General features: G+C 40.6%; 1 protein-coding gene across 1 annotated transcript in view; it reads right to left on the bottom strand.

The window, feature by feature from the left end:
• Positions 1-267: 267 nt before the first annotated feature.
• The window catches only part of pcdh12 (protocadherin 12), a 58,222-nt gene continuing 32,267 nt past the window's right edge, over positions 268-26,222 (bottom strand). Inside the window, 4 exon segments of the mRNA XM_020940957.2 lie at positions 268-508; positions 2,789-2,956; positions 9,074-9,231; positions 22,865-22,950. Coding sequence (XP_020796616.2) covers positions 327-508; positions 2,789-2,956; positions 9,074-9,231; positions 22,865-22,950 — 594 coding nt within the window. The 3' untranslated portion in view covers positions 268-326.

The following is a 26,222-nucleotide window of genomic DNA, read 5'->3' as shown; positions in this document are numbered from 1 at the left end:
TCGCTGATTGGCCGGTGCACGAGCTACAACTTCCGGGGTTCTTATAAACCGTCTAGTGTATTCCGATTCCTGACCTCGTCGCTGGAGAATGTCATTAAAAGTTCAGACACAGGAGCATAGGGGCAAAAAAATCAGATTTGGTTCACTTCAAGCTGCAGTCTGAACGTAGCCTAAATTTCTATTCCCAATTTGGAAATCGTCTTCAAATTTGCTCCTATTCGCAAGCCTCGATGAGCTTCATTTGACTGGAGCCAAACGCTGCGGGTGACGTCACACTCCCTCGGTCCTCGTCTTTATACAGTGTACGGTCCGTTCCAGTGTAGCGCTCAGGGGTGCGGCGCTGCCCTCTTGTGGCTGCTCTGGCGGTACGCGTTGGACAGGCGGTACAGCACGTCCGGGGGGGGGCCCAGCCTGGAGCCTCCCTTCTGCGTCAGGAGCATCTCAAACAGGGAGCTGACCTCTGAGAGCAGCGCCCCGTTCACCGGCTCCTCCCTGTCCGGAGATTTACCTGCAGGAGGAGAAGGCGGGTCAAGGATTAACAGGCCTGTATTACACTATTTTCTTATGTTATAATGTTGCTTCCTCTTCAAAAACAGACCTGGAGTTGTGTTTTGTTTCATTCACATGTTTAACACACAAACCCTGCACATTTAGGCTGAGTTCTTGTCTTAAATAGAAAACGATGAATCCTCAATCACGCTGAATGACGCAAAACATAACTTCAGGTCTGTTTTCAGTGAGGTCAAACGAAATAGAAAACACACACCAAAGTTCTTATAGATGCAAGGAACAGCAAAATAAAAGTGAAAAAAATGTACAGCACAATCAGATGGCCGATGTCCAAAACGTTTTATTAGTTTTTAAAGCAAAAAAAAAAAAAAAGAAAAGCCTTCGTCAGATATTTTTCTTGCACTGTGTCGTCACCTCCGTGAAGTTGGCCGCCCATGAAACCCAAACCTACACAAAAACTACATCAATCATTTGTGCCGTTTTGTTCTGCAAAAAGTTTAATTTGTGCTGTTTTAGTTTTTGAGACATTAACAATTCTTTTCTAGGTCAAATTGGGATCAGCGAGCCCAACAGGAAGCTTCAAACTGCTTTAAAACGACCCAAAATTGATTAATTTGTTTGTGCTTCATTTGTGCTGTTGTGTGCTGCAAAATGTTTTGTTTGTTTTATAAATATTAACAGTTTTATTTTTGTGGAAATTATATGATGTCATTTCCACAAATTCCGCAAAACTAGTGAAGATAAACAATCTCAGGCTGTGGAAAAGTCTGTATCATTATATAAAATATGAATCAAAAGTAAAGTTACTAAAGTCTGATACAGACTTTTCCACAGCCTCAGATCGTTTCTCTTCACTAGTTTTGTGCGGCAAAACTCCAAAATAATAATTCATAATTTTAGAAATATACTTGCACAAATGAAAATTGTCACAGCACAACACAGCACAAACGAAGCACAAACGAATGACACCATTTTTGGCGTTTTAGAGCATTTTGGAGCTTCCTGGGGGATGTCTGACCCCAATTTGAAAAAAACAATAAAGGCCTCAAAATAAAGACCTAAACCAGGACTAATGGAAGACCTCAACCAGCCTAGTCTAGTGTTTCTCAAACTGCCTGTAGTGGTATGTGAATGTATTTTAATCCTTATTTATCTAGAACTTGGTCTCATTTTAGACCAGCCCTTAACTTAGACCTGATATAGTCCGGGTTTAGGTCTGATGGTACTTGGAAAGCCTTAAAGGTTGTATAGAAGATTTTCCAAGGAAAGAGAAATGCAGCGACTAGGGACGGGCATTCGATTAAATTTTCTTAATCGATAATCGGGAGAATTAACGATCGATTATCAATTAATCATTAACGTTTTTATATTAAAATTTATCATCATTATTATTACTATCTGCACTAATCTGCATAAATAAATTCAACTTTACGACATATAAACCTTAACGACTCTAGAGCCACATCAGCCTGTTTGACATTATAATGTGTTTAATGAGCAAGTCTCACAGAAACAAATCTTAAAACCACATGGCTCATTTGCATAAACTAAGCGAAGAAAAAAAAAGCTCTTGTGTGCTACACAAGAAACCTACATTCGGTTTGTCGATTAAAATTAACGTAATCGATGAAATTCTTAATGATCAATTATCGATTAATCATGCCCATCCCTACCAGCGACTGTTTGTCCTTTTTCAAATGTTGTGTTTCCCTCCTTTTCCCCTTCTCCTCTTCTTTCCGCGATGTCAGAAACAGACTTTCTTTTGTGATGAACTGGTCGTGAATTCTTGTCCGCCATCGCAACAAACTTTGTGCAAACTGAGAGGAAGCTACAGTTCAAAAAAGATGCTAAGAACCGATGTATTGGTTGAGTAAACGGCATCAGTGCGTGCGAGGCGAATGTAAACCACGTAATTCCAGCGCACCGGCGAGTCAGTGATGCTAGAAACGTAGGAAGTTTGATTAACAACCCAACAGCCAATAGATAAAGAGGTAGCCTTGTTATCTATTGGTTGATGTTTATCAGGCCCGACCACGTCCACAGTTTTTGGATTTTCATTCTTTTTTTTTTTTTTTTTTGGTCATCATAATTACAAGGCTGCTGCATCTCTGTAATTCTATTTTGAACTTTCATTGACAATTTGAAATAAACAAACAAAAAAAATCCTCCATACAACCTTTAAATTATCCGAGGTTGTACTTTTGAAGACTATGAAGACCGCTGATTTAGTCCAACCCAAAGATCTTGCGTGAAATCACTGTATTTTTACTGGACTTACCGAAGGTGGAGAAGGACGAGGAGGAGTCCAGTCGGTCCGGGGGGAGGAGCTCGCTGTCTGTGGACGGCGGCCCGTTGGGGACAAAAACGTTTTCGTGGTAGTCGCTGGAGAGAGGCAGGGAGAGTCGGGCCATCCAGGCAGGATCTGGAACCTCGGAGAAGACGTCATCTGAAACCACAACAAAGAACATGGATTAATAAACACCCCGCAAATCAGAGTGCCTCTAACATGTGAAATTATATATTTGAATATATAAGTTATAAGTCGCAGGAACCACCCAAACTATGAAAAAAGTGTGAGTTATAGTCCAAAAAATACGGTATTAACTCCTCACTGAGACCAATAAAGTTTAATTTCGTTTGTTGATGTCTGCTCCTGAAGCCTCCGTCGTGTTTTGTTTTCTCTTCGTTCTGTAGTTTTCTTTGGGACACCACTCAATTTGACACATTTGATTGATTGAAAAATGAAAAACTGAGGAGAGGAAACGACGAGAAGGAAGCGAGGAAAGAGAATGGAGACGCTGTGCTTGTAACGTTTTGTGAAAGTAGATGCAGTCCTTAAATTTGTCAATGTTCCTCTGCTGTTTATAGTTTTGTTTGGTCATATTTTTAGTCGTTGCTTCCAGATCTCCACACAGACTCAGGGCGTTTTCAAATTCCGCCCATGTGTTAAACCGTTTGCCCGAGTGACCTCTGACCCATTTTGATAAGCCCTTCCTCTATGTCGCCCTCTTCAGGAAGCGGCCGTCGTCACCTCCCGATCGTCCGCCCCGTAAACTGCAGCTAATCTTTCTGGATCTCTGACTTGGTTCAAGAATCTCTCCCGACGACCGTCTACAGGAAGTCACACTTGGGGACGGGAAGTGATGTGGAAGTTTTATCAGGAAGTGTTTCCCGCCTTCACACTCGGTCCAGAGGAGATGCGAAAACTCACGTATGCAAAATATTTTTTTACCGTTTAAAAAATGTCTTGTTTCAAATCAAAATGGTCTCCAAATGTTCAGAAAGCAGACGATAGAATAAATTAAAGCCTTTGAGTTCAAACACTAATCTGTTTTATTTAAAAACCAAGCTTCAAATAATATTACCCTGTTTTTCAGACTGTAAGTCGCTCTGGAAAATACATGCACACAGATTTTGGACTTTCGGTCATCACACAATGCAACGGCACTCTAAAAAAGTGGGCATCATGTTTGTTTTCCCAGTGGGACGTGTCTATTGTCAAAGCCGATCTTTTCAAGTCTTTTGAACCATATCACTTTTGTTTCTGGTTCTGATATCGTCAAATTTTTGTTACGGGATTTATCATAATTGTGCGGTTGTTGGACGTCTTAACTGCGGAAAACGGGCTTTGGACGTTTGCGAACTCCATAGATGAAAAAGTGAATCAGATGTGTGTGATGCAAACCTCCGTTCAAACTGTTTCTCTTCCCAACGGAATTGAAAAATAGTGAAAGGTGAAGGCGATGGGCAGGATTGATCCACAGGAAGAACCAAAAAGGAAAACTTTGACTGTGTAAATCAGGGGTGTCAAACATACAGTCCTGCAAGACCTTTAATCTGGCCCTTGGCTGATTTTCTACTAAAGTATTTTAATTATATTTTCTATTAAAATATTGTTAATTTTCTGCTGTGTTTATCATCGCAGCGTCTCCAGTGCCTCTGTGTGTGTGACATTTTTCTGATGAGGGTGTCACGGTCAACAGTCAAAACGATCGTCCTTTAAGAGCGTTTGGAAAGAGACAAGTCTTCATTTGTGCTGCTCTGGTGGGAGGGGCCACGTACAGAGACGCTGATATGATAAGCACTGCAGAAAATTAACAAGATTTTAATACAAAATATAATTTAAATATTTTAGTAGAAAATCAGCCGAGGGCCAGATTAAAGGTCTTGGAGGGAAGGATGTGGCTCCCGGACCGTATGTTTGACACCCCCGATGTAAACGTTTATTCTTCTTAAAAATAATCCCGGTTGTTCAGTTCATGCTCGTTGTGTCGCCCTTCTGACGCGATCCCGACGATCTGGCTCCATAAGTCCTGGCTTCGGACTTTCATCCACGTCTCTTTGTATTTGTGAGCGGGATGTGGGAGTGGGCTGAGGTAGAGCAGCCGTTGACTCAGTTCGTCTTCTTCCTCCTTCTCCGACACTCTTCCCTTTTTCCTCCTCAGCTGAGACGTAAAGTGTGATGAGACAATTCTCCAGCTGCTGCGCAATTATCATCGGAACCACTGCGAGAAAAAGTTTGGATGGTGTTTGTGTCGGTGGCGTAACCACAAACTGAGACGACAGAAAAGCCGGCAGCAGCTGAAGTGTGCGTTTTCTTCCGGTCGACGTAAATACGTTCGTGTCCCTGTCCAGTTTGTCTTCTTCCTCCCTTCTCCGACACTCTTCCCTTCTCCTATAATATTTAATTTGAAATTATTAATCGCCACGGCAACATTAATTTCTCCTCAGTTTTCAGTCGTGTCTCTAAACCCCGCCTCCCGCCGCGGCGACATAAGCAGGTCTTTGTAGCTGATAATGTATTCCCGCGTCTCTCCAGGGGGGGCGCCGTCGATTCAAAGTGCCCGTACGCTTTTCTTTTCCCACAATTAGCTGGATCAACATTAGCGCGGCGCGAACAGGCTCCGGTGGCGCGGGGCCCTCACGCTGCGAGCTGTTTGATCAGTTATTGACGGATGCTAACGCGTTCGCCCGCAGCCCATCTGTGCCTCAGCTGGGCCGCGCGCTCGCCGAGTGTGATTAATGTGACGCCGAGTGCGCGGGGAGACGAAGGCGCCGCTGTTATGACAACCGAGGCTGCCAGGTTGAGTTAGTGAACACAGAGGCAGCTTGTTTTTAGCTTTGGGAGCCAATGACTCCAGAGGAATTAAAAGAGGAAATAAAGTGCCTGGTTTTGTAGCAGCGCTCGGCGGTGAGGTGATGCGGCGATGAAACTGAAGTGTGAGCTCATTCACACGTTTTCTTTCATGGCAACAGGGTGGCTGGCTGCTCTTGTGGCTACTTGGCTCACACACTGAGCAGTAGTGTTATAACCAAGACTGCGCTAGTCGAGACCAAGACCAGTCCGAGACCACAGGGTCCCAAGACCAGGACAAGACCAAGACCACTGAGGGTCGAGCCCGAGACAAGACCAAGAACACAGCCCATCGAGACCAAATCGACACCATCTTTGTAATTTTTGACATTCATCTGTATTTTGCAGTTATTCTGACACATATATATCAATGTCTTTATAAATCTATCTCCAATTTATCTGATTAATGTTCATTTAGACATAAAATAAACCAAGCAAACTGTACTGAAGAAAATGAAGAAAGTGGGTAGGATTTATAAACCTGTTTCTTGAAGTTTCTAACTGGAGTTTCATTCTCTTACTGGTTTCGCAGTGGGATTTACCTCTGCACATTTAACAAACTCACGTCGTGTCAAACACAGACGCATTTGTGAACTTTTAATAGACAAACTTCAACCACGCTGGGGTAAGAAGTTTATTGCCGACAGCAGCAGCCGTAATGAAACATGATCACACTCGACAACACCAGTGAGCAGTTTTTGAATTGTTTTGTCAGTTTGTCAGCTCAGTTTTTAACATCATATCATCATTTTTTCAAGTTTGTGCCAAGAAAAAAAGCACATTTCTCATGACGGAGGGGGAAAAATTTAAAAAAAACTTCGGGTGACCGCAGACGAAAGGACCAGGCCAGGGCCATTGCCACACGCCACACGGGGCTCAGAGGGGGTTCTCTCTTTTTTGCTCTCTCGCTCTCTTTCTCAAGTCCAAGATTAGTCCTGGTGTGGTCCTGGTTTAGACCTGGTTCCGCTACAGATGCAGTTTGCCGTTTTGCCTGGTTCTCTCTCTGTTTAAGCATGAGTCTGAATCCGGTGTCGTTGTCGTTCGCTGTTAAAGGTCCTGGCGACACCAACTCAAAATCTGATTGGTTGAAGCAGCAGTTCCATGGACATTTATTTTGTGTTCGAAGTTCCTGCAGAACGGATTGTGAAGGCCTCAGACTTCTTTGACTTTGACTCTGCCCGGCAACAAGTGACGGCTGAAATGTGATTGGTCAAATGCTTTAATATGAAAATCCATGTGTGGAAGCAGCACAAGCATCAGAAAAACTCTGAAAGGAAGAGGACAGACCATTTGGAATTATTTAATAATAATATAATTAACATCAGTTTGTGATTCAGATATTTTTTTTAGGCCAGCAGAGAAGGACTTGCTGACGCTCCACCACTGCTTAGTGATAAGGAAACAAAATTATAACACAGATCAGAGAGTCGTGTAATCTAGGCTCCATTGTGGCTCTGGTATGTTCTGGTTTTGTGTCTCCGTGGCCCTCGGGCTCACGCTGGACTCTACAGCAGATGACACGGAGCGCGGGTCTTTGTTTTCTCCGACACGCTGAGCCGAGAGCCGATGATTCACCCGCCGCAGGCCCCAAGTACGAACAGCTCCAGTTACTTCTTTTCACCGAGCGATGAATCAGACTCAGAGATACTCAGGCTTATGTGCGCAGAAATGATTACCTCCTTCTGTGTAAATCATGTCAGACTTTTGGACAGAATTCTCAGTGTGTTTAGAGTTTTGGTAAAATGAGCTGTTAACTTGAAAACTACCTCTTCATGACATCACGAGGTGGAATTTTTGGAGCTGCAGACAGACTAATAATGCAGATTTACTCAAACGTGCGTGAATTGTATTATTATGACAGGACTAAAAGCTCACAAGAGTCAATTTTGCATAATGTGGGACCTTTAGAGCTGCACTCAGATCAGGAGTCTAACCCGCAACCTCCTCCTGCCTGAGTGAGCCGAGGAGACAGTCTGTATTTAACATTCCTGCAGTGAATTATGGGTAAAGGTGTGTAATCATGTGGAGGGGATGAGCCGTTTTGAGACGTGGGTTTGGATTGGAGGAGACATTTGGGGTTTTTATTTAGTTTTATTTATCTTATTGCTCTGTACACAACGTCACGGAAGCACAGTCGGGTGGAGTAGCCAAAAAGATAAAGCTGCATTGCGTAACTTTTCTGGTGAAGGGTTTGTCAGATGTTTTTCTCCATGGAGATTAGTTACTGCTTTGGTCTTCACTGAAACCAAACCAGACCAAGTTCCAGGTCAGATCACAGACAGAATGTTGTTTTTTGAGGTATTTTTGACCAACTCTAATTGAATAAATGTAAAGTAAAAGTGTTTAATGTCACACTGTGGAACATTTAGGGCAGTAATCATAAAACCGCAATAGAACGATTGATGACACTTCAAAAAAGAGCAATAAGAACTATTTACAATGTCACATTTCATGACCACACTAATCCATCGTTTATTCACACCAAATTACTTATATAAATGCGTCACGAATTTCGGACTTCCGGTCATCGCACATGCATTTCTTACTGGGAAGGATCTTCTGAAAAACTGAGCATCAAACCTCCATGTTTGTTTTCCCAGTGGGACGTGTCTGTTGACAAAGTCGATCTTTTCAAGTCTTTTGAACCATATCACTTTTGTTTCTGGTTCTGATATTGTCATATTTTAGTTTTGGGATTTAGACATCGTAATTGTGTGGCTGTTGGATCCTAACAGCGGAAAATGGCTCGAGAAATTTGTTTGTGAACTCCATAGATGCCAAAGTACGGAAGCCCTGAGAGGCAAGAGAGAAAAAAAAGAGGCAGGTCATTTGGGCTCTAGTTTCTCTATTGGAGCTTATAGGAATACACCAGGAAAACACTTAAGCTCTGAGTGAAAAAAAACACAAGAAAAAAATAATAATAAATTGTGGGGAAATTTTTTTTTTTTTAGAAAAAAAAAAAATAAAAAAGTAGGAAATTTTTTTCTTTTTTTTTTTTTTTTGAGTTGGTGAAAAAAAAAAAAAAACACTTAGAAAATAGAGCCCAAATGACCTGCCTCTTTTTTTTTTTTTTTTTTTTTTTTCTCTTGCCTCTCAGGGCTTCCGTACAAAGGGAATCAGATGCGTGTGACATGATTTTCAGATGTGAGTGCAGGATTTTCCAAGAAAAATTGACTTATTCCTATTTACATACAAGTTCATGTTAAAACATTGTGTTGAAATTGTATTTTTCTTAAAGTTTCAGGTTGTTTATAATATTATAATATTTGTAAAAGAAAGTTTCATCAATTAAAAAAGATTTCTGTAATAGATTTGTGTTTCTCTGCACAAATATTTGAACTTATTGTTATTTTTGAGGTTTATATGTTGTGAGTTTTCTGATCCGGCCCCTTTAGGATCAAAGTATCAAAGTACATATCAGTTCCGTACCGGTGTTGTTGATGAGGTTGGTGAGCCCCTCCTCCAGCTGAGGGTCCAGGGCACAGTCTGGTCCGGTGTCCCAGCCCATGTCTCCGTCCCCGGGCTCGCTCTCCCCGTGTCCGCTGTCCTTCGTGCTCTGCCAGTCTCCACAGTCCTGAGCCCCGCACCTGCAAACACAACACAACACATATAAATAAAAGCATCAGAGACAAGTTTGGACAAGATTTCGCCCAATAAATACCAAAAAACTCCTTTGTTACCATGAAACAACAGACAGAAGGAAGACGCTGTGTCAATTATCAAAATAGTTTGTTATTGTTAAAGTAGAGTCTATAAATGTTCTAGAGGCACCTGTAAGGACTCGTTTTTTTAGTTTTTCAGTGCGTTAAAAACAAAATGGAATGGTGTTTTGGTTAAAAAATTACACACTGTGGCTTAAAAAAAAGACCTGTCTGGACCCATCAGCTGCCGTCTCCGTTAAGATTTTACTGCTTTGCCTGGAATGCTCCTAAGGGCCGCCACACACTACACGAGAATTTGCCCGTTTCGATCAAGATTTGCTTCTCGCGGAGTTCGATTGCCTCTTTAATCCAGCGACGATGTTTTGTTGATGTGGTTTTTATTCAGGTGCGCTCAATAATCTGGAAAATACAGTATTATTTGATTCTGAAAACTGGTTAAATTTGAGAAGCGATGGTCAAAATGGTATATATATTTTTTGTAGAACCCACAGGTTGATTGTTCTTTTATGTACATTTGCTAAAATCTTTCTGAAAAGCACAAAAAAAAAAAAAAAAATCATTTAAAGGTTGTATGGAGGATTTTTTTTTTGTTTCAAACTGTCAGTGAAAGATTAAAATACCATTACAGAGACGCAGCAGCTTTGTAATTATGATGACCAAAAAAAAAAGAACGAAAATCTATCAGCTGTGGACGTGTTGAGGCCAGATAAACATCAGCCAATTAGAAAACGAGGCTCCCTCATTTTCTATTGGCTGTTAGGTTGTCAATCAAACTCCCTAGTATAACTGACTCGTCGGAGCGCGGGGATTACGTGGTTTACGCAGCGGTTCTTTAGAGGCTTTTTCGAACTGTCGCTTCCTCGCATTTCGCACAAAGTTTGTCGCGACGGCGGACGAGAATCCACGACCGGTTCGCCGCAAAAGAAAGTCCGTTTTTGAGGTCGCTGAAAGAAGAAGAAAAGGAGCAAAGCCAAACTGAGGTGATTCTTGGAGATCTCGTCCAGCGATGGCGCGACCGAAGCAGACGAAGGGTCTAAAAACTGACGCGTCGGTCGCTGAATTACTTCTAGACAGGAAACTTCAACAGTAATTCTGAACGCGCACAAGGACTGTCGCTGTATTTCTCTTCCCTTAAAAAAAATCCTCTATACAACCTTTAAGATCAAAAAAATTCTATAGAGTGTGGCAACCTTTAGCATGGCTTTAACTCTCGGATGAAGATGACATTGACGACCCCCTTTTTTCATTAATGGCGTCTTCTGACACCTCCGTTGTGTCACTAAAGACGTGACTCGGTTTTTCACATGTAAACAGAGGCTGCGATAGGTCGGGGCCACTACAACCCACATTAGACTGACCAATAGGATTCAAGGATACGTTTTCGAAGATTTTTTCCAAAGTTAATCGAAGTAGTGACGATTGTAGCTTCCAGAAAAAACACAACACGAAACACGTGCAATGGAAAGATCGCGGCGCACAGTTTTAGAAATAATGAGGAGTGAACGTATTTTATGGATACGTTTCTAGAAAGTGACTTTTATAGATTTTAAAGTGATGATGAAGTTGATTATAAAGTGTAAAACAGCGACAGAGACGGACTTTCAGAGAGTGAAACTTGCCTGTGATGCGTCTGTGTGGAGTCCTGCGATGTCCAAACAAACTATCTGAGCTTTATACTCGATTATGAACCAAAATTGTCCCGAAATCTGGATGTTGCTCAGACGAGTCCTTTGAAATATTTCAGTCTTTTTTTTCCAAGATGTGATGTATAACAGAATCACTACAGAAACAAACGCTTATGTGGAGCTCTGCACATGAGAAAGTGACCAAGATGACAAATACTGGACACACACTGACGGGGAAGAGTTTTATTATTATATTATTATATTATAATAAGATAAATGAGTTGAATAAGTTAAATGGAAAAAATGAATTAGGTGCACACAGTGAACAACAGGTAAAAACAGGTGCACACTTGGCTTTACTGTATCTGGTGATATGAAATCTGTTTAAATACTTTGTCAAAGTATATTTTTTATTTTTTTATGAATATAGTACTCAGAACATGCAGATATCAGATGCTGAATGTAGTTTTTTGTTTTCGATTTTGCACCTGACCAGGTAAACTCTCATTTTCAGTGAGCTGTTATAAACCTGTAAATGAGTTGAATCACATTTAAACATCCAGAAATGAAGAGTGTTGGGGAGTAACAGATTACATGTACTGGAGTTATGTAATCTGAGTACAAATGATGAGTAACTGTATTCAGTTACAGTTACTGTTTCAGTGAGTGGGAATTGGATTACAGTTACTTTGTTGAAATTAATGGATTACACAGAGGGATTTTCCTGTTTTCACATTTTGGGTAAAACCAGGACTAAAACCAGGACTAAAACCAGGACTAAACCAGGTCTAAACCAGGAATAAACCAGGAATAAACCAGGACTAAACCAGGTCTAAACCAGGACTAAACCAGGAATAAACCAGGTCTAAACCAGGACTAAACCAGGAATAAACCAGGTCTAAACCAGGAATAAACCAGGAATAAACCAGGTCTAAACCAGGAATAAACCAGGAATAAACCAGGTCTAAACCAGGAATAAACCAGGAATAAACCAGGTCTAAACCAGGTCTAAACCAGGAATAAACCAGGAATAAACCAGGTCTAAACCAGGAATAAACCAGGAATAAACCAGGTCTAAACCAGGAATAAACCAGGTCTAAACCAGGTCTAAACCAGGAATAAACCAGGTCTAAACCAGGTCTAAACCAGGAATAAACCAGGAATAAACCAGGTCTAAACCAGGAATAAACCAGGAATAAACCAGGTCTAAACCAGGAATAAACCAGGAATAAACCAGGTCTAAACCAGGACTAAACCAGGACTAAACCAGGACTAAACCAGGTCTAAACCAGGTCTAAACCAGGACTAAACCAGGTCTAAACAATATAACATCTAACAGTAATAGGTGGACATACTTTAAGGCAGCAGTGATCTCATGTAAAAATAATTTCTCTATCAATAATATTTTTTAATTTCATTAAGGAAAGACTGGACTTTTTATTTTCCTTTATCAGATAAAACATCTTATGTTCACTACAACAAACAAAGTCTGTTCATGGAGACTTGGGCTCAGCCAATTTGAAGAGAACAAACAAGACTTTTCAGGATGTGGTTGTTACATTCATGTAGTTTATAAAAAAAACATGACAATATCAAGTAATCCAAAGTATTCAGATTACGTTACTCACCTTAAGTAATTTAATGGATTCCGTTACAAACTACATTTTGAGGTATGTAATCTGTAATCTGTAGGGGAATATATTTTAAAAGTAAATTTCCCAACACTGTAAATGAAGAGTTTCCAAATATGTCTGTGTTTCAATTAAGTTCATGAGTGTAAAAATCATTTATAATCACTCGTGGAAGTCTGTTTTCTTTCATGCAGTTATGTTCTATGTTCAGCTCTGGTCATACATGTCTGGGTTGTTCCTAGTCGGCGTCCAACGGGGAAAGAGTTAAGCCGATCTCCACGGAGACACCACCAGGTCTGATCTGTCATTTTACTGCTCGCTGTAAAAATGCACCTTTACATTCAACTTTAAATTAAAGACGCCCCAAACGTCTGACTGTAAATCCAGTTAAACATGAATTATTAGATGAATTATTCCACTTCAAAATGTCATGTGACGATAATCTAATAAAACTCAAACAGAGGCAGCGTCCCAGATCTGTCCCAGCTCCTTTAACGCATTCATTCAACTAATATAGACTCAAGTCACTTCAGGGTCACAGGAATATTATATACACACATTAACGAAGCTTCACCACGTAACAAACAGTGTTGGGAAGGTGACTTTTAAAATGTAATCCCCTACAGATTACAGATTACACATCCCAAAATGTAGTTTGTAACGTAATCCGTTAAATTACTTTAAGTGAGTAATGTAATCTGAATACTTTGGATTACTTGATTTGCTGTAGAGAAGCAAAGACGAGGAAATCATAAAATAAGAAGTTTTGTCTGATAAAAGAAAATAAAAAGCCCAGACTTTACTGAACCAAATTAAAAATATTATTGATAGAAGATGAAGGGGACAGCATGATTTAGTCCTGGTTTAGTCTTGGTTTAGACCTGGTTTAGTCTTAGTTTAGACTGGTTTAGACCTGGTTTAGACCTGGTTTAGTCTGGTTTAGTTTAGTTTAACCTGGTTTAGATCTGGTTTAGACCTGGTTTAGATCTGGTTTAGTGGTTTAGACTGGTATAGACTGGTTTAGTCCTGGTTTAGTCTTAGTTTAGACCTGGTTTAGACCTGATTTAGACTTTTAGACCTGGTTTAGACCTGGTTTAGACCTGGTTTAGACCTGGTTTAGATCTGGTTTAGACCTGGTTTAGACCTGGTTTAGATCTGGTTTAGACTGGTTTAGACCTGGTTTTAGACCTGGTATTAGACCTGGTTTAGTCCTGGTTTAGTCTTAGTTTTAGACCTGGTTTAGACCTGGTTTAGACCTGGTTTAGACCTTTAGACCTGGTTAGACTGGTGGTTTAGATCTGGTTTAGACCTGGTTTTAGACCTGGTATAGACCTGGTTTAGTCCTGGTTTAGTCTTAGTTTAGACCTGGTTTAGTCTTAGTTTAGACCTGGTTTAGATCTGGTTTAGACCTGGTTTTAGACCTGGTATAGACCTGGTTTAGTCCTGGTTTAGTCTTAGTTTAGACCTGGTTTAGACCTGGTTTAGATCTGGTTTTAGACCTGGTATAGACCTGGTTTAGTCCTGGTTTAGTCTTAGTTTAGAACTGGTTTAGACCTGGTTTAGATCTGGTTTAGATCTGGTTTAGACCTGGTTTTAGACCTGGTATAGACCTGGTTTAGTCCTGGTTTAGTCTTAGTTTAGACCTGGTTTAGACCTGGTTTAGTCTTAGTTTAGACCTGGTTTAGACCTGGTTTAGACCTGGTTTTAGACCTGGTATAGACCTGGTTTAGTCCTGGTTTAGTCTTAGTTTAGACCTGGTTTAGACCTGGTTTAGTCTTAGTTTAGACCTGGTTTAGACCTGGTTTAGACCTGGTTTAGACCTGGTTTAGACCTGGTTTTAGACCTGGTTTAGACCTGGTTTAGACCTGGTTTAGTCCTGGTTTAGTCTTAGTTTAGACCTGGTTTAGACCTGGTTTAGATCTGGTTTAGACTGGTTTTAGACCTGGTTTAGACCTGGTTTAGTCCTGGTTTAGTCTTAGTTTAGACCTGGTTTAGACCTGGTTTAGACCTGGTTTAGATTTTAGACCTGGTTAGTAGTTTAGACCTGGTTTAGTCTTATTTAGTCTGGTTTAGTCCTGGTTTAGTCCTGGTTTAGTCTTAGTTTAGGTTTTTAGTCTTAGTTTAGACCTGGTTTAGTCCTGGTTTAGACCTGGTTTAGACCTGGTTTAGTCTTAGTTTAGACCTGGTTTAGACCTGGTTTAGACCTGGTTTAGATCTGGTTTAGACCTGGTTTTAGACCTGGTATAGACCTGGTTTAGTCCTGGTTTAGTCTTAGTTTAGACCTGGTTTAGACCTGGTTTAGTCTTAGTTTAGACCTGGTTTAGACCTGGTTTAGATCTGGTTTAGACCTGGTTTAGACCTGGTTTAGACCTGGTTAGTCTTAGTTTAGACCTGGTTTAGTCTGGTTTAGTCTTAGTTTAGACCTGGTTTAGTCCTGGTTTAGTCTTAGTTTAGACCTGGTTTAGTCTTTTAGACCTGGTTTAGAGTTTACTGGTTTAGACCTGGTTTAGTCTTAGTTTAGACCTGGTTTAGATCTGGTTTAGACCTGGTTTTAGACCTGGTTAGACCTGGTTTAGATCTGGTTTAGACCTGGTTTAGACCTGGTTTAGACCTGGTTTAGTGTCTGCCAATGAGTGGAATTACCGAGGAAAAAAAAAAAAAGGGGGGGGGGGGGATTTAGCCCAAAATGTAAAAATAGGAAAATCCCTCTGTGTGAATCCATTTATTTCAACAAAGTAACTGTAATCCAATTACCACTCACTGAAACAGTAACTGTAACTGAATACAGTTACTCATCATTTGTACTCTGATTACTCCAGTACATGTAATCTGTTACTCCCCAACACTGGTAACAAACCAGTTACAAATACAACACAGAACGACTATTACTACTTCAGCCATTTCACTGGAATCTGTTTTTTTTTTTTTTTTTTTTTTGCCAACAGGAGAATCTTCCCAATGTGAGAATTTGAAAAAACAAAAACTAAAAAAAGGAACTATGTGATTAAAATGTGAGGAGACTTTGTTGTGTCTCCGTATCTGCCACATTCTTTTCATTTTTGTGGTAAAGAGACTGAAACTGAAACAAGCCTCGGTCAGGGTGAACTGCACTCACACGTCCAATTCAACTCCAGTCAATTTAATTCTTACATTACTCTTCAAAAAAGTTATTATTATTATACATATTTTTCAGTGCACAGACTATGCCCACTCATAATTCACACACACACACACACACACACCTAAGTGCTAAGAAAAAATATAGTCTAATCTCCCCAATATAAAGGTTTAATTGATTTAAATGGATTGATTATGAATGTTAAAAAAAAACAAATTTCATTTTATTTAATGATAAAAAGAAAAAAGACAACATAACTTTAGAAATAGATGGGATACAAATTCAAAGAGTAAATGAAACTAAATTTTTAGGAGTTATGATTGATGAAGGTCTAAACTGGAGATCTCATATAAATTACACAAAAGGCAACATTTCCAAAGCCATTGCTGTTCTGCTGCATAAAATAAAGTTCTCACTAAATAGTTACAGCATTAGTAACTTTGTATAACTCTATAATTGTACCATATCTGATGTATTGTGTGGAAATTTGGGGTTCAACATGTAAAACTTACCTACAACCATTATTTATTTTACAAAAAAGGGCCTTGAGAATCATCACCAGCAGTCATTGTAGAGAGACAAACAACCCAATATTTGTTCAACTTAAAGTGTTGAAAATGCAGGATATTGTTGACTTAAGTATCCTCAAAGTCATGTATAAAGTAAAGTGTAATTTATTACCTGTAAATATTCAAAAACTGTTTGAGATGAGAACAAGCCACTACAATTTAAAAGGAACCTACATGTTTAAAAAACCCAGATTCAGAACCAAGGTTATGGAGCGAAGTGTCGCTGTGAAAGGAGTTAAACTTATGGAATAGTCTTGACAAAGAAATAAAAGAATCAAGTACAATGATGACATTTAAAAAAACATATAAAATCGAATGCACTGTGTCTGTATGAAAAAGAAAATTAAGTTGTGTATAATAATGAAGATTTACTGTTTGCAATTGATCAGTAATTGTGCCTGAACTGATAAGGAATGTTTAGTGACGATCAGTGTTGATGTTTTGTCTTGAAAAAGGAAAGGGGGGCAGATAACATAAGATTTTTTCTTCTTTCTGCTCCTTTTCATTCATTTCTTGTGTGTTTGATGTTGTGACACTGTAGATGTCTTTTTATGCTTTATGAATGAAATAAATAAATAAATAAATAAATAAAAAATAAAAAAAAGGTTCCTAAATTTAAAATGCCAGACGAGAGTGAAGTGAAGCTGACAGAACTAGAGACAGACCGATATTTTCTAGGAGTGTAAAGGTTCATGTATGAAATTTGTGTGTTTATATTCCACCACTACATGTGCAGCTACACGGAGGCTCGGCTCTTTAATATTCACGAGGAAACTTGTTCGTGATTGGGGCAGTGTTTCCCGCAGCGCTTTATAGTTAGGGCGGCCACCTTGACAACAGCCCTGGCTCTCACTTTTGCTTTTAGCCAGCGCAGAATGTCTGTCCACCCCAGTGACATTGAGTATATACATATCCATATCCCGGTTCTGTCAGTGTTCGTGTTACTGTGTTTACATGAGCACTGAGAAACCGGGACACTCATATCCACGTGTACATGATCAAACGGAGTATCCCGGTTTCTTGACATAATCTTACAAATGCGCAGGCGCAAAAATCAACTTAAATCAATTTCATAAACCAGGAAAAATACAAACCGTGAGCTCCTTTAGCATAAGAAGCTAAGGAGCTACGAGATCTCCCACAATCCACTGTGCAGATTCTTCATTAAAATCTGCATAAATAAACTCAACTTTACAACATATAAACCATAAAGACTATAGATCCACATCGGCCCGTTTGATCAGATAATTCAGCTGTGATCACATTTGTTTACGTTTTACAGAAACGAATCTTAAGACCGTTTGGCTAATTAGCATAAACTGTTAGCGGCGATAAAAACAACTCGCTCCTTGCGCCGACGTGGTTCAGTTTCTTTTGGACTAAATGAACACGACTCTGTGGATTATGTGTGTTATTTCTGTGACAGAAGAGGTGCTAATGATGGTGAAGTCTGTTCTGTGCATATAGAGTATAGGAGATAGTTCATGTTTTAGCTTTTCAGCGTCACACGAGTGCAGGTCGTACGAGTGCAGATTGTACGTGTGCAGGTTTAGCGCAGCTCTTTATTTTACAGTCATTTCACTCGTTTGGTCACTTTATTTATGTTGGTCAATTTATTTATGTCACTACTGTTTACTGTGGTAAAAAGGCTGGAAAGTGTCTTTTGGACGCATGCGCACTCAACTTTATGTTGCAGTAACCGGGGTACTGCGTTTACATGCCACAAGTATCCTGGTTACTATCGGAATAAACCAGCTACAGTCACCCAGTTTCTAATAACCGGGATACTGCCATAACCGGGTTACTGCGTTTACATGCACCATCAAGAAACCAGGATACTCAAAAAACCCGATCATAACCGGGTTATTGATGTGCATGTAAACACACTCACTGTAACTGCAACAGATCTGCTCTTACTTCAGACCATGTGGACAAGTTGTTTTTACTGGACAAAAATCTGAGTAAAACTTGATGCTGGAACTGTTAGTGCTGCACTTTACTTTTTGAAAAGTTTTGTTTACTGTTTACAAGGAATTTATTTTTTATGATTTTTGATACATTTGTTACTTATTTGAGACCATTTGATTTAACTTATTAGTATTACCAATCAGCACTTTCCATTTATTTTATTTTCCCGTTTGTAAAATGTTAAAACAAAGTGTTGGTTTAATAAAAAGACAAATAAACAACAAGGAAATGGTTTTGCATTTTGTTCCCAAACTGAACCGAAAATGAACCGAACAGTGACCTCAAAATGACAAACATTTTATCAAAAGTACCTTTCGTTTAGACGGTGACGGTGTTTATGGGGGTCTTAAAATGCAAAAATCTGAAACCAAACTCCAGAGTGTAAAAGTTGAACACGCTCCGCCGTAGTGTTTCCGTCTACACTGGCCAAGACGCAAAACTCTGGTCAGATCTGATCACTTTTGCGTCACCGTACGCACGCAGATTTCCTCCCGCAAACTCTTGTCTAAACATGGAATAAAAAGCGAAGACACGGCGCCACTTTTGCGTCTTCTGTTCAGACGTTCATCATATAAACGTAGCTTTAGTCGATCTTTAGTCAGAACTGAAGCTTTCCAGCACCATAGTTCATTTGCTACATGGACTGAACTTTAAAACATTTCAAGAGTTTCAAGAATTATTAAAATATATATAATTTAGCTGCAGTGTAATAAAAACAGAAAAGCTGATGCACTGGTTTGTCTCTTGACACAGACGGTGGTAAATGTTCAGAGGAAACCGGACCGAGAGAAACAGAGAGCGAGAGGGAGAAAGGACATGTTTGTGTGAGCGGAGAGTTTGGAGCCAGACTTCAGCCTTGAAACAAATCAGCGACACAACAGAGCGCTCACTCCTCACTCCTCTTCCTGCAGCCCAGTCACAACAAGGACAAGACTTTTAACGCAGAAGAGCCTCACAGACAAAAGACTGCGGTTAGTTTGCGTTCGTCTGGTCAGTCTGGGCTTCTGCTTTGGGCTTCGGACGGGAAACACTCTGTAATTCTGAACAGTGAGGTGAAGTAGACGTGGTTGTAGCAGTTATCGAAGTAGAAGCTGAGTTGATGAATTGCAAAATTGCGAAACTGAGGATTATTATGACAAACAAGCGTTATAAAAGTGTAGCTGCTCAGACAGACCAGCTACGATAGAACTTACAGCTGTTCAGACGCATAAGTAATGACCTACTTTGACAGACCTTGCAGGTGTTCAGATATAAATTGCCGTTTTTCAGATTCCAGGATGTGATGAGGTCATACTGGGAGCAAGAGCCAGATTTCCTGTTTGATTATGTTGGACTTTGCCATGAAATGTTTTACTTTGAACCTGATCATTTCTGTTAATGAGCAAACACACTCACGTCTCGTATTATGACAAAAAACTGCAATTTAACAATATTTATTTTAGCTGCACCATCTGAATTAAATATGATCAGCCTAGAGAATGTATTGATGTCATCTGAAACCCAACAATACCTGCTTTGACAGACCTTACAGGTGTTCAGATACAAAGGCACTGACCTGCTGTGATTTAACTTACAGGTGATCAAACAGGTAACGTCCAGTGGTAAACCTTACAGGTGTTCAGACTAGGGATGGGCATTCAATGTAATTTTCTTAGTCGATCGTTGGAAGAATTAACGATCGATTATCGATTAATCATTAACGTTTTTATATTAAAATGATCATCATTATTATTACTATCTGCACTACTAATCTGCATAAATAAATTCAACATACGACATATAAACTGTAACGACTCTAGATCCACATCAGCTGTTTGACATTATAATGTGTTTAATTCAGTTTTGTTCAAATCTCACAGAAATGAAACTTAAAACCGCATCACTAATTTACATAAACTAAGTGAAGATAAAACTCCAGCTCTTGTGTCGCTGATGTGGTTCAACTTCTGTCAGGATTAAAAGACATGACTCAGGTGAATACAGGTCAGTGTGACCAGATTTGTGTTTGTCAAAACCAGGACAGCGTACGGGGGGAGGGGGCGGGGCCTCGTCATCCACATTGAGCGACTCTCACCTGGTAAAACTTTTTCCCACTGGACACAGAAACATATGTGCTGCTTTATACACTGTGCACATGGACTCACACTTGTCCCGAACGCAACGGAAAGTGTGGAATTTCTTGTACAAATCATCGTTAAATCCACATTTGTGCTTCGGTTCGTTACAGACTGTTTGTGTCTCGCTCCTTCTGATGCAGAGACACATGTACACACCTGTTTGGTCACGATACACACAGCAACATACATTTGGTTTGTCGATTAAAATTAACGTAATCGATGAAATTCTTAATGATCAATTATCGATTAATCGATTAATCATGCCCATCCCTAGTTCAGACACAGTTCTGCTATGACAGACCCACAGACTGTATAAAGAAATGGACTCAGCGAGTGTGACGTCACCCACAGCGTTCATCCATCCATCCATTTTCTTCTGCTTATCCAGGGCCAGGTTGCGCGGGCAACAGTCCAAACAGGGACTATCAGATTTCCTTCACCCCAGACACTTCCCCCAGGTCCTCACCCACAGCGTTCAGCTCCACTCAAATGAAGCTCTCGTTACAGAAGCAAATTTGGCACAAGGCTCCATATTTGGAAATCCGACCTCAAGTATCATAGCAACCACAAGAGCCAATCATGACTGAGGTTGTTAAATCTTCTCACCGGAAAACAGGAAGGGGGCTGAGCAACAAAACCAAGCCCCGGGGTTTCAAAATGGCCGCCCATTCAAGTCAACGGGCTGAGGTCAATGACGCGTGACTCCAGATTCACCTTTAGCCCGGAGAGGTTCTTCCGGTGGCTGTTGGTTGATTGAGCATGTGCAGTAGTGGAGCGCGGGCTCGTGTATCACGTGATCACTTTGACCAATCAGAGCGAGAGGAGCCGAACGATTATAAAGTGTTTTTTTAAGACAACTGAAGGATTTTGAGCTGAGAAAAAGTTTTTGATGTACAAATATGTAAAAATCGCCACAAAATGCAACATTTTTGAAAGTCCCTGTCAGCTGAACACGAGCAGTTTGTGATTACATTGTGCTCATGAGAAAAATCCTCTCTCGGCCCGTGGGCAGTGTTGGGAAGGTGACTTTTAAAATGTAATCCCCTACAGATTACAGATTACATATCTCCAAAATGTAGTTTGTAATGTAATCCATTAAATTACTTAAAGTGAGTAATGTAATCTGAATACTTTGGATTAGTTGATTTGCTGTAGAGAAACAAAGACGAGGAAATCGTAACATAAGAAGTTTTATTTGCTAAAAAAAAATTTTAAAAAGCCCAGACTTTACTGAACCAAATTAAAAATATTATTGATAGAAGAAGAGAGACACGTCCACGCAGCAGGATTTAGTCCTGTTAAATCCTGTTTTAGACCTGCTTTAGTCCTGGTTTAGTCCTGGTTTAGTCCTGGTTTAGTCCTGGTTTAGTCCTGGTTTAGTGTCCGGCAATGAGTGGAATTACAGAAAAAAAAAAAAAAAGCGATATAGCCCAAAATGTGAAAATCCTGTAATAATGTAATCCATTTATTTCAACAAAGTAACTGTAATCCAATTACCACTCACTGAAACAGTAACTGTAACTGAATACAGTTACTCATCATTTGTACTCTGATTACATAACTCCGGTACATGTAATCTGTTACTCCCCAACACTGTACATGTTTTTTTTTTCAGTGAGTGTCACTACACCAACTGGAGGCAGCAACAAGCAGCAACACCCTTCAGTTATTTTAAAAGATCCATGAATGAAACGCAGTAACTGTCAATCAAACCTGTTGCTCACGGTAGAGGGAGTGACCTCGGGGAATAAATGCATCTGATTGGTCTGTTATTTATGTTCATATCTTGATTTAGACACAAACTATCAAAATGAAAAATTCAGGATCCTGTGTCGTGGGTTAATACAAACATTTTAAGACCAAAATAACGAGGCTCACAGCAGCAGCTACAGAGAGAGGAGCCACAAGATCCTAATGTAAGACACCTGGAGCCAGAGTCAGAAGGAGCCGGAAGAGCCTCCTGGAGAACTTCCTTTTCGGAACGTGGTGGTTAGTGCGTTGGCTATGTCCATTCTTTTATACAATATATGGATAGACCTTACAGGTGCTCAGATACACAGGCCTATTTACCAGCTATCGTAGACCATACAGGTGCACATGGGCCTATTTACCTACGAAAGGAGAACTATCAGCTGTTCACATTCAGACACAGAGGCACTGACCCGCTATAATAGACCTTACAGGTGCTCAGATATAAATACCTGCTTTGACAGACCTTACAGGTGTTCAGACAAGCCGACTAACCTGTGGTGGTAAACGTTACGAGCGATCAGACACAGATTTCTGCGCTGATACACCAGTTTGTTTAGACACAGAGGCACTGACCTGCGGCGGTAGACCTTACAGGTGTTCAGACAGACCTACTCACCCGCTGCAATAGAACTGACGGGTGTTCAGAGAAAGAAATTCCGCCTACAGGTGTTCAGATACAGAGGCACAGTACTGGCCTGCGACGGTAGAACTTACAGGTGCTCAGACGCAGATTTCTCGCTGCGACAGACCTTGCGGGCGTTCGGACAGGTGTATTTACCTGCGGTGGGAGAACTTGTTTCCTCTGAAGTTGGTCCTGGGCTGGAGCTGGCCCTGTCGGAGCAGAGACAGGAGCTGCGAGATCTGCTGCAAAACAAAAAAACAAAAAACACAAAACGCGAGTTAGAACCGAGAGCTGAGGTTTAAGAAAGATTAAAAAAGGTTTCCTTTGTCTCACACTTTTAATTTGAGCAGGTGAGAAAACCAAAACCCCAACAAAAATGTAAACAAAAATGATAAAAATTCTACTTCAGGACAAAGTTATCATATTATTAGGACACTGTTAATATCTTTTTTATACTAATAATAAACAAATAAATAAATCATTTGGATCATTTCAGCCCAGGAATTTCCAATGAAGTAAAACTAAAAAAAGAAGAGAGAGGGAGCGCAGAGGAGAGAGTGATTCAGGGCGACGTGTTTCTGTTTAAACACGTGCAAATGTAAAAACTGAAACAGGACGTGGCCTTTGCGTAAAACCCATTCTTCTCTCTTTCCTTCCAGGATGTGCGCCGTTAGCCTGGAGCCTGGAGCCTGGAGCCTGCATGTGGCTAATGGGGCTTTTTTTTTTTTTTAAAGGCCCGTGTGACTCTGTTTTCTCTTTTTCTTTTTCTGTGTTTTAATGTCGTTTTCTCGTCACAAACAGACCTGGAGTTGTGTTTTGTTTTGTTTCATTCACGCATGTTTAAAGCTGCATTGTGTACATTTTCTGGTGGAGGCTCTGCTGTCAAATGCTTTTCTCTTGTCTGAAATGTTTCCACAGTGCGGCTTTAAACCTTTCTGTCTTCACGCAGAGAGGTCAGATCTGTGGAGAGGCGACGCCGCTCACAGTCAGAATTCCTGTTTGTTTTTCGAGGTATTTTTGAGCTTTAAAATCACCTGAGATTGAATAAATGTAAAGTATGTGAATAAAAGTTTAATGTCACACTGTGGAACGTTCCAGGCAGAGAAATGACGTCTCCATAGAAACAAGCAGAACAAGTGACGAACGTCCAATCAGAAAGTTACACAGTGCAACTTTTAACGCACAAAATCCTGCAAATTTAGGATGAATTCTTCTTTCAAACCAAAAACACTGTGGAGTTTTGTTTTGTTTCATTCACACGTTTGAGTAACACTTTATTTTTTTTCGTCCATTCAGAGCGGAACGTCAAGCCGTCCAGTTTACGTGAAACTCTAAGTGGACGTGCGTCTAGGGCGTCCTGCGTTTTGAAGCGAATCTGGCGTTGACGCGTCTTGAGTCTCTAGACGCACATTCAGGGTGTCGGTGTCTGAAGTTGAAAATGCTGAACTTTTAGCGTCGGAAGCACCGCGTCAACCAATCAGAGACGACTTTCCAGTGATGTAGTGGCATTATTATCAGGAAGAAGAAGAAAGACCCATGAAAAAAAACGGGAGCCACAAACACGTGAACAAGAAATCTACGCCGTGTCATCAGCGGATCATAAATATATATACACACCGTAACCGCCAAGTCAATCGCCAAGATTACAGCAGAACTGAACCAGGACTAAACCAAGATTAAACCAGGACTGAACCATTGTCATTAGCAGAGAGTAAATATATTCATGCCGCAGTCGTCGAGCCGATCTCCTCTGCTGATGGTTTTATGTGATAAAAACGCTAAAAAAAAAAGAAAAACTCTCTGTCTGGTCTGGTTTATCATTCCTGGCAAAAGATGGGAAATGGCGTTTGTTTCCAGGGCAATGGGCGCCCTGGAAACACGTGAAGTATTTTTCTCCCATTGGTCCATGTCGTCTAAGACAGCGAGTTTTTTAACGTCCCGGTCTGAAAGCATCATTAGTCTGTCTACATCTCTAAAGCTCAAAATGTTCTGTTCCACCTTGTGATGTCATGAAGATGTAGTTTTCAAGTGAACAGCTCCTTTTACCTTCAGTTCAATAGAGACGGGAAATTCCAGGACTGAAATGATCCAGATGATTGTAGTGAAGGTGTGTGCAGTAGGAGTGTAACTATTCATATATTCGTGCTGAACTGTTTCAGTACGAGACGTTGGGTTTGGTGCAGGTCTGTGCACGAGTGAGTTTGTGCAGTTTGTGTGTATTTACATTCCCCCACTATATGTGCAGCTACACAGAGGCTCTGCTCTTTAAAGGTTGTATGGAGGATTTTTTTTTTGTTTCAAATTGTCAATGATAGATTATAAAGATGCAGTAGCCTTGTAATTATGATGACCAAAAAAAAGAGAATAAAAATTCATCAACTCTGGACGTGGTGGGGCTAAACATTTGCCAATAGATAACGACACTGCCTCGTTATCTGTGAGCTGACAGGCTGTCAATCAAACTCCCTACGTTTCTAGTGTAACTGACTTGCCTGCGCCGCCGTTACGTGGTTTACGTACGACTGTCACGCAGTCCACAGACGCAAGACGCACAGACGCTGTTTACTCCACCAACGCAACAGTTCTTAGCGGCTTTTTTGACCTATATCTTCCTCGCAGTTCGCACAAAGTTTGTTGCAATGGCGACAAGAATCCAGAAGCAGTTCGCCGCAAAACCCTAAAGTCCCCATTTTTGAGGTCGCTGAAAGAAGAAGACAAGGGGAAAAGCAGCGAAGCCAAACTAAGGTGATTCTTGTAGATTCATTCCAGCGATGGCGCAACTGAAGCAGACGAAGGGTCTAAAGACTGACGCACTGGTCCACAAATTACTCCTGGACAGGAAACTTCTGCTTATTATGAAAACGTACTTTATTTCCAAGAGTTAGACAAACGTTTTTCAGGATATGAATGTGATATCCTATGTCTGAAAACGTAATTTTCAAGGCAAAGAAAGAGTCCGCTTGCTGCTGCGTGTTGTAGTTAGTTCATTCGCACTGAATCTCCGCGCAACCTTCTCTGCACCCCTTTCCTGCTCCTCTCCCCGCTGTCCGTTTCCGCTCTTCTCTCCCTGCCGCTCCTCACTTCTCCGTCTTGTCTAACCAACACTGTAGTTAGTTGTTTACAAGTCATGTGCAGCACCGGCTGTAAACAAACCTGTTTCTGGCGTAAGGAGGAGGAGGGAGGAGGTGTTTCTACGTAGGAGCTGTAGGGGAGGGGAGGTGGTTTCACGCAGGAGCAACATTTGAAAAAGGACAAACAGTCGCTGGATTTCTCGTTCCTTGGAAAATCCTCTATACAACCTTTAATATTCACAAGGGAACTCATCTGTGATTGAGGCAGTGTTTCCTGCAGCGCTTTATAGTTAGGGCGGCCACCTTGACAACAAATGCCCCCCGGTCTTGACTACGTCCCTCCAAACCACGTGAATCCTCACAAAACTACGCCTTTCGCCAGCACGGAATCCCTCAACATACAAACGACTTCCGTCTCGAGCAAAAGAGTATTTTCAACCGCT

Source organism: Boleophthalmus pectinirostris, unplaced genomic scaffold (assembly GCF_026225935.1).
Source record: "Boleophthalmus pectinirostris isolate CB_2022bp ecotype Guang Dong unplaced genomic scaffold, ASM2622593v1 HiC_scaffold_3, whole genome shotgun sequence".
In the NCBI taxonomy this organism is placed as follows: domain Eukaryota; kingdom Metazoa; phylum Chordata; class Actinopteri; order Gobiiformes; family Gobiidae; genus Boleophthalmus; species Boleophthalmus pectinirostris.
The sequence above is the reverse complement of the archived record's forward strand: the minus strand, read 5'-3'. Positions and strand labels throughout refer to the sequence as shown.